At 35.9% G+C, this 9,582-nt stretch overlaps 1 protein-coding gene across 1 annotated transcript; it reads left to right on the forward strand.

The window, feature by feature from the left end:
* Positions 1 to 590: 590 nt before the first annotated feature.
* Positions 591 to 8,629, forward strand: LOC131046021 (xylan glycosyltransferase MUCI21). The gene is made up of 2 exons (XM_057979658.2): positions 591 to 1,150; positions 6,835 to 8,629. Exons 1-2 carry the CDS (start codon positions 1,036 to 1,038, stop codon positions 8,061 to 8,063), a joined length of 1,344 nt encoding a protein of 447 aa, XP_057835641.2. The 5' UTR covers positions 591 to 1,035; the 3' UTR covers positions 8,064 to 8,629.
* The last annotated feature ends 953 nt before the right edge of the window (positions 8,630 to 9,582 follow it).

Below are 9,582 nucleotides of genomic sequence, written 5' to 3' on the forward strand. Positions count from 1 at the left end.
AGCAAACATAAATAAAACCATCAAATAACACGAATAATATTGACAAGAGGGAGATCGCACTCACGAGATGTACCTTACATTAATGGGGATAGAATCCTCACGAGTAGGCATCTAGCCAGAAAGAACACCCTACTCCTTTCTAGGTACTATTATATGTATTGAATCAGATATATTTTCCTCAAACTCAACCTAAAAGAATTATATAAAAATAGACATCTAAAAATGAAAATAATCAATTGATATTAAAATAAAAAAATAAATATAAAAATAGAAATCTAAAAATTGAAAAGAATCAATTAATATTCAAAATAGACAAATGAGACAGTCAACATCAAGAAGAAATTAGTTTTAAAATTAATATGTTGATAAACTTTGAACATAAATATAATACATTTCTTTGTGATCGTGGGATGTCTACCCATAATTGGAACACACCTCCCCTACTTCACCTCTTTTGACCAATTTAGTCATATTTTGAAATATAATTAAACAATAATTGCTAATCTATGTAAATTTAACTTGATTTTTCCGTAGGCAGGTCTATCCACACGCCATCCAAATTATCAAGTTTCTTGGGCTTTGGAAATCTTGGACAAGCTGGGCTGAATGAAATCCGATTAACTAATAAACAATTTTATGCGATTAAACAATCCTCGAATGGGACGAAAATGCAATTTCAAGTCAAAATCTTTGTTAAATGTTCAATGAAACTCACGTGAGCTGGTTGTGAGTACTCCAACTTCAAAGCAGCATATCAGCCCTATTAAATAAGTCTATCCAGGCAAGGGAAAATGTAGTTTAAAACAAAAATGTTGTTTTCGATAGGGACAATTCCGCTCAATCCTAGCATGGGGTTGAGATATGTTCACATGCTATTAAAACGGAAGATTCTAATAGCAAAAATTCTACTGCATCTGACTAATCAGTGTGGAAAATGAGATGTGGCAATAGAATCCCAGGGACCCATTTAAGGAAAAGTGTTTTAAAGCAGAAGGGATGGGTTGCTGAATGAGATTGGTATCTTAGAGAGTTTTAATGGCTGCCAAGAAGAGAGTGATATACAAGACATTTGTTTTGCCCCTCATCATTCTGAGCATTGGATCCATTGCCCTCTTTTCTCAGCATAATGCTCTGCTCTGGCAATCTCAATGTGAGTGGGACTATGCCCATCTTCTTCTTTTTAAAATACCCTGCTTATGAAATATCAACAGATTGTAGATTTGTGTATAGCTAGGGGATGTGGTGATAACTGTGTTTGTGTGGGAGAGTGAATGGTTTTCTACTCACTCTTTTTCATTGTGCCGATTAAAATGGAAGAAAGGGGGGAAAAATGTTATTAAGAGCTCACTATGTTGTAAATTTTTCTATGATTTGTGGGTCTGGTAAAAAACATATCTTTTTGTTGGATTGTAAGCTGGGTTTCTATTCAATTCCTTGGTGGATTCAGAATGAAAAACAAAAAACAGAGAAAGGTTGTTAAAAGCTCCTTCTCTGATAAATTTAGATAGAATTTGAGGGTTTGGTAATAGATTTATCTTTGTTGGAAAGTTAAGTTAGTTGTAAGCTGATCTCAATCTACTTCTTAGGCAGATAAAGATGCCGAAATTAGAAACAACCGATTTCAATAGTTCATTTCCTTGCAAATCACTATATGATTGGTGAGAGTGGTAATAAACGCGTTTCTGTTGGTAAATCGATCCAACTCTGTGTGTCATTGCGCAAGCTTCTTCTTCTGGGAGATGCAGATCCCGAAATTGAGAATTTGTCCTCAGCATGAAATGATGTGAACACTCTTCTACCCGCTGCTAACAAAATGAAGAAAATAGATAGATCTGCACAACAATTTGGGAACTTTCGTATGATTTGTGGATCTGGAAATAACTTTTTTTTTTTTTGAAAAGCCACCAAGCATGTGGGCGTGTGTGAATAACAGTGTGATTGTCTGTGAAGTCTCAGTTCTTTTAGACTAGGGCACGGAGATGTCCGTGTTGTTGGTACGCCAATTTCCTTTTAGTTTGGTATACTGTTTCTCATGATTTTCCATGGTACTTGGTATGAACATTCTGGCTGATGGTAGTTAATATGAACAATATCTTCGCATATTAGTTATTATGTACTAGTGTGGTGATTAAGATATTGGTGTCGGAAAGCCAAGCTGATTGTAAGTGGGTATATACTCAATTTTTTCACTCGGCAGATTCAGATGCCAAAATCAAGAGTATAATAGTGTTGTCATAAGCTCGCTTTGTAAGTGTGACAATGATTACTGAGTGTGGTAATAAACATGTTTTTGTTGAATAATTACAAAGTAGGTGGGTGTGTGAGATTGCCTATGCGAAGTTTCATTGTCTCTTGGAAGGGAAATATTGTACTCTTTGGAGATAGTGACGTTTGCACTTTTCTTTTGGGTTCAGATTGGATGCTAGGATGAATTCCTCGCCTAGCAGGCAACTGTGAGAAGCCCATTCTATTTTGTTTGGTTTAATTGATTTGGATTGAGTAGCATAAGGTGAAACTAAAACCTATCCAGGCTTCCGTAGGGCTTGTTATGGTTGTTGCACTGTAGTATTTGTCAAATGAGTTTATAATTTTATCGTCCTGAGGTCCATAGCTTGGACATGGCAGTAACATAAGGTGAAACTAAAGCCTGTCAAGGCTTGCATAAGGTTGTTAGACTGTAGGAACAGTCAAACAAGTTAATCTGTGTCGAGGTCCCCATCTTGTACATGGTATTGTGGTAAACTAAATTTTTAAATGATTAGTTTTATCCTCACTAGCAGTGGTAATTGAGAACGGCTGGGCTACTGTACAACTTGTGGTGCCATAAACTTAGTATGCTTTTGTTCTCAAAACTCGTGAATTGTTGTCCTCACATCACAAGGTGCCTCAGAACAAAGTAATCATACTTCTAGTAAAGGACCTATCAGATTAGGACCTCTTCTTCTAAATTCCTTCAGTCATTTAAGTTTTTCAGTTAATTTTCTTGCTAACAAAACTTAAAACTTGGTTACTCTTGGTCTCATCCTATATGCTGCCTCAAAAGAAAGTGTGATACAAGTCTTAAGTAAAGGCCTTACTGCCTAAAAACTTCCCTTCTAAGTCATTTTGTTCATTGATGTTTTGATACACCAGTTTTCGCAAAGAAGGCAGATATTTACAGTCATCTTATGTTTGGAGTGCATGACAAAACATTGTTTACCCTTAATTGCAATTTTGTTTTATAATGTGAAAATGCATACGTATTTAAGGGCATTACATTTTCTAAGCTGCTGATATAGGTAATAAAAGTTAGTTCTTATATCACTGCTTTAATTTTTTTTTTCTGCTTGATTTCTTTGTTTGTTTACTGACTTTGCTTGCTGCACTATTTTGCTTTCTGGTTCCCTTTGCTGCATAGTTATGCCTTTTGAATTGATAGATGTTAATATCATATTAATACCTCCTCTTTTTGAAGCGAAGTTAGCTTTTAATTATTTATTGGTTGAGGCACAGAAATAACTGTAACTCTAGCACTCTCTGTATAGATTTGCACGTAAGCTTTATAACAGTTAACTACTTGAATAAATCCTATTATCTGGTAGTTCCATGTCTAATCTGCAACGAAATTCGAGTTCCTAACTATATATGGAATTGATCAGGACTTACATTTATGCTACTGTTTCAGGGTTTTCACTTTGATTTGCCATGCTGAGACGCTCATGAACTATTGGATATTACACAATGTTTGTTACCTTGCTGAATATCAGGGGAATATTCAACAAATTAAATATCAATACACTAGATTTCATGATCAGAAATAAATTAGGGTATCCAATTAAGTGAAACATTTTGATCTTTAATCAAATTTTGCCATCATTCAAATGTAATAACCTTTCAGTTTAGGTTGTCCATTCGACCTCTAAAGAGGACATGGATGTTGTGACTCTTCGGCTTCTTTGAAAAATGTATAAATAGGCTCAATTTGAATCCAATAGACAGAGTGATAGGCATACATACATCTCTTAGGATGAGTCTGTCAAGCTGTGACATAAATCTCTGTCATGTCCCCGCCTTAAAAGAACAAATCAATACTCAGAAAACCGTCTTATTATAAGACCTCACGATTTTCTGTAGGAGCTGATGTTTTAGGCATTAGACGTCTTCATAAAGCTTCAATGGGAAGGAAGACATCGGTGCTACCGGGTATTAAGGATTGGTAAATATGGGGTGATAAGAGATCTGTACATTGCTAGATGGTCAACTAATGAATAACAGCAACATCGATTTCCATGAGTTTGCCAATCAAATATTAATCCCCATAGCACCTTAATCGATGGAGACTAACCAGTATTATACAACAAATAAGTTGCTAATGAACAGCAAACATACTAATCTTAATGAAGAGGCACGATGCTAATGGAGCAATTATGCACTAACCATGGTGGTTATAATGTAAAGAGGCTCAATTAAAGACAATAAGGAGCAGCAATTAGGAAGAGACAAGGGATGTGTCTCTTGAGCATCCTTTCCCACCGTATATGAAGACCATCCAATTGATTGGGAGAGGCATCGATTAAGTTTATATCTTTTTTTTTTCATCCAGTTCAATTTTGCTCTTTAAGAGCAGTTTCCCATCAAGGCACCCCACCGGTTGCATAAGGAGCAAAGGCATATATCAGGAAAGGCACCAAGACATTGCATAGATCAATCGATATATCTGGAACAATAGTCTTATTCTGTTGCAAGTAAATCTCTTCACATCAGGAGCAGCAACTTCAGATTTGCATATGTTATTGTTTACATCAGACCTGGTAGCAAGGATCATTGCAGAAACCAATCGACATCTCAGGCAGAGCATTGGCATCTAGTTGCAGATTGGAATATCACAGTGACATCAGTCACATAATCAGATTGGAAACAACATTGTACTAAAACTGTAACCTTCATCGATATTGGTGAGAGGGAAGTTTATTGACCTATCATTCACTTAGCATATACATCATTTCATCTAATAGAAAGAGCAGGTGACATTAATAAGTGTCATTATTTGCATAATTATCTTTATACTATTAACGGTATCAATTTATAATAAAAGTCAGACATTGTGATCTATAAAAAGGTGAGTTATTGCCCCATAGTTACTAAGTACTATAGAAGGGGACATTACAATCTCATCTGTCGAGTTTGCCAATTTGTATCAGCTCTCATAAATGGAGTCCACGTGCATACATCTCTCCAAGAGTTTGCCTGGCTTGTATGGACTCAGGCATATGTCTCTTGCATGGGTTTGCTCTCATTGTATGGATTTTTTTTCATATATTGAATGAAATGAAGCTTTCACATGGTTTATGGTGTGTTTACAGTACCACCAATTCTTCTTTCAGTGTTGTCCTCCTAATTCACACAATAATTTGGATCATTTCATCTGTGAATTTAAAATTTTCACGTAATAGAACCTATTATTCATGGAAACTATCGAGTTTACTTGCCAATCCAAGGTCTTGAATTTTGTTGGCAAGTACCATCTCTTCACAAAAAAGCCATTTTTAAATTTAATTCAAGATTGGTGCAAATTGCAAAGTGACCAATTGACAACAATCAGGCCATATAGGTTTGCCTGCTTTGAATATTGAGCAAACTGCTGTAAATATGTGGGAAATATTTAACAAATTAAATATAACACCCCAGAATTCATCCATGCACTTAAGAATTTAATGCGATACAGCCAATTATTCCTGGAAAGTACAGAGGCTACTTGCTGATTCAAGTTCTTGAATTCTGTGGAGGAGTACCATCTCTTCACAAAAAAATCTCTTCTAAATTTAGTTCAAGATTGGTGTAAAGTGACCAATTAACAACAAACACGATATGGGTTTTTGTCTACCTTGAATATTGAGCAAATCACTCTTACATATATCACTGTTGTTAACGCTTGTTCTAAACATTTTACTCACCCTTGAACCAAAATAATTTATTCTACAAATTGAATAAGTGTCTGAAGGACCATAACTATCTTGATCTTCTGGAATCAATTGATTGAAAATATGTCAATAAACAATCCATATAGGTTTGCGGCATTGGCCTGTATGCATTTAATGTTTAGTAAATCCCTCTTTCATATACGTTTTTAAGGACTGTTCTTGTTCACCCTCAAGCCAGAAGATTACGGGCTTCATATTGGTTGAGTAAAATATTAATTCAATTACCATGAGCTACCTTGATCTTCTAGACCTTGAATATAAAACGGTGTCTGCTTAAAATATCAAGCACACATTCATTGTCAATCTCGCATACAATGTTTTGGTATCATTTCTGTCTATTAAAGATTGGTCTGCGCTTTTCAGTCACAGACCACAATTACTTATGTTAATCTTTTTGGTAAATAGATTGGTCTGTGCTCATGTGTATTTGATTTTTACCTTGGTAGTTGAGCCTTGTATTCTGTGTACTCCAATGCCAAACACATGATATGTACTTTTACAATTTCCCAAGCTATCTAATCTAAGATAACTAGACATGAGACAGAGTAAGTCCACAGTTAATCAACTACAGATAATAGGGTAGTTCAGTTTGTAAATCATTAGGCTGTAGTTCTAAGAAGGAAGTTAAAGTTTTATGGATCATTATCTCCAGGATTTCCTCAAATAAACTGGGTTGAGACAATGTGCTTAAGACTACATCTTTTTCTTTTAGGATTTTGGAAACTGCACGTCTTTGCGTTCCTGGGCAATTCTGTGTCATCTTCGGATGCCCTTGTAGTTTGTTCATTTCTGCGTGTTGGGTCTTCTTGTTCACATTTTGTCTTGCAGTTTGAGTAGAAAGTGATGTTCTAATCCACATGTTATCTTAATGCAGGGAACAAAAGAGCAGTGGAGACTAGACTGGTACATGCTAAGCTTCCAGGATCTTTTAAGCGCGGTGAAGGAATAGTCTGTGATAGATCTCATTATCGTACAGATATATGCACTGTATTTGGGCATGTTCAAATGCATGCAAGTTCTGGTATGTTTCTACTTGATGCTCAGGACAAGCATAATGCTGGTATAGAGGAAAAGATCAGGCCTTATACTCGAAAATGGGAAAAGAGTGTTATGGATATTGTGCATGAGGTGACTCTGAAGAGTGTAATGTTCCCAAATAATTCCAATCTGGAGTGTGACTTTGTACACAATGTGCCTGCCATAGTTTTCACGACTGGAGGATATACAGGGAACCTGTATCATGAGTTCAACGATGGGATTATACCGTTGTACATAACATCTCTACATCTAGAGAAGGAAGTTGTGTTTGTTATTGTTGACTGTCATAACTGGTGGCTAACTAAGTATGATGAGATTCTGAGACAGTTAACCCAATATAGGGTCATAAACTTTGAAAATGAAACAAAAGTGCACTGTTTTCCAGAGGTTACTGCTGGCTTGTTTATCCACGATGAACTAACAGTTGACCCCATTTTAATGTTCCAAAACAAAAGCATACTTGACTTCAGAGCCTTCCTTAATCGTGCTTATACACCTCACTGGTTTGTTCCTGACAATATAACAGCAACAGACAATAAGCCTCGCCTTGTAATACTTGTTCGTATGGGTAGCAGAATGATCTTGAATTTGAAAGAGGTGGTTGAATTGGCTGAGCAAATTGGGTTTAATGTCACAATATGGCAGCCGCTGCGAACAACTGAATTGAAGACAACTTACAGGCTTCTCAACTCCAGTCATGTGCTGCTTGGTGTTCATGGTGCAGCATTGACACATTTTCTGTTCATGCGTCCTGGATCTGTGTTCATTCAAGTCATTCCGCTTGGGACTGATTGGGCATCTCAAACTTATTTTGGTGACCCTGCAGAAAGAATGGGTCTTCATTACATGGGCTATAAGATAAATATTGAAGAGAGTACTCTGAGCAGAAAATATGATAGAAATGATTTAGTCTTGAAAAACCCAAAAGCAGTAGTCAAGAAAGGGTGGGAAGCAACTAAACAAATATACTTAGAAGACCAGGATGTGATTATCAATTTGTCTCGGATGAAGAAGACTTTAATTGATGCAAAGAAGAAAGCAAAGAAACTCATGAATCAATCGTAAGAAGGCCATCCCAGTTACCATTTTGGATGAGAATTGGAACAAACAAGCAGTTCCAGCTGCAGTTTCCATGACAGCGGTTCTCATAATTCCACCATTGGGATTTCATCTGTTTCTAAGTTATATTTGCAATATATGCCATCAAGCCCATTCATAAGAATGTGATGATGTGCAAGCCTGAAAGATTGAACAGATGGCAAGCAGATAGAATTGAAGGAAGAACTGATGCTTCATGGATGATACCACATTGGTAACTTATTGATATTGCAGTTCTATATTTAACTTTATTCATTCCAATTTTTGCCCACACTTGATTTTCATAGAAAATTGGTGTGATCCTTTTGATATATTCTTCGAATAGCAACATTAAAGAATCTTGTAATATTGATTTTTGCTCTTGAATGGCTTGGCAACTCATGTTTGTGCTGATCTCCATTCTTCGTGATGTAAAATGGTGAAATGACAACCTACGATGGTCAAACAATGAAAAATGTGTTCTAAAAAGTGCTCAAACATTCGAACCTTGTAGTTGCTGAGCAACAGAAAAAAATCAAGATTGTTTCTTTGAATTTGTAAATGTGTTCTGCTTGGTGTGAAAGATGCATAACATTAAATGGCATAAACTCTCTATTCTTTTGGATTTACATTTTTATAATATATTTTGGCTTTCAGTTGGATTTCCAATTGTAGTACCAATTGAAATTTTCTCTCCAAGCTTGACTTTGTGTTATTTTCATTTCTGAATAATAATCAGTCATATTAGTCTTTGTAAAGGGAACTTCTCTTGTGAACCAATCTTCTTTGTATTTCTAGCAGACCTCTCTATTCAAACACTGGTGAAAGGGTGGACCATAAAGACCTTCTCTAGCATACCTCTCTCCAAGCTTTAATTGTAAACTGTGTTAGGGCATCTTAAAGACCTCATATATTTTCCCGTACTAAGATGAAATCTTGTACAGGGCTCACTTTTTCAAAGCACCTAGCATGTTTTATTAAAGCAAATGCTTGTACCTGCTAATATCTGCTAGATTTACTGTTGGCTGTGTAATTTGTGTGGGTTAAAAAGCAACCCGTGGCTCTGTAAAAAAAGGATAAATGCTTCTGAGTTGGTGCCTAGAGATTGTTCCTATGATTAGAAGACCATGTCTTTATTTTCAGGGCATCTTTCTTGGAAAAATGAGAATTACCTTTATTTACAGCAGCAAACCAGAGCCAATCTGTCTTAAAACCCAAGGGATGTAATGAGGAAGTGATAGATTGTATGTGCTTAGAAGATGATTGCTATGATCAGCATAAGTCATAGATCAATTCTCAAGAAATACAAGTTGACAATGACACAGACTGGAATAAACAAATTGCTGCCAAAGGAAAGTTATGTACAATAATGTGTAGATTAAGCCCCACTAATTGGTGCTATAGAAATGAGAAGCATCTTTCCAACATTCTGGTATTGACACAGGCCTTCTGATTTCCAATCTAATTTCTAAAATTAGATATTTTTATAAGATTCACTGCTTATAAT

The sequence above is a fragment of the Cryptomeria japonica genome, chromosome 3 (genome assembly GCF_030272615.1).
Source record: "Cryptomeria japonica chromosome 3, Sugi_1.0, whole genome shotgun sequence".
Lineage (NCBI taxonomy): Eukaryota > Viridiplantae > Streptophyta > Pinopsida > Cupressales > Cupressaceae > Cryptomeria > Cryptomeria japonica.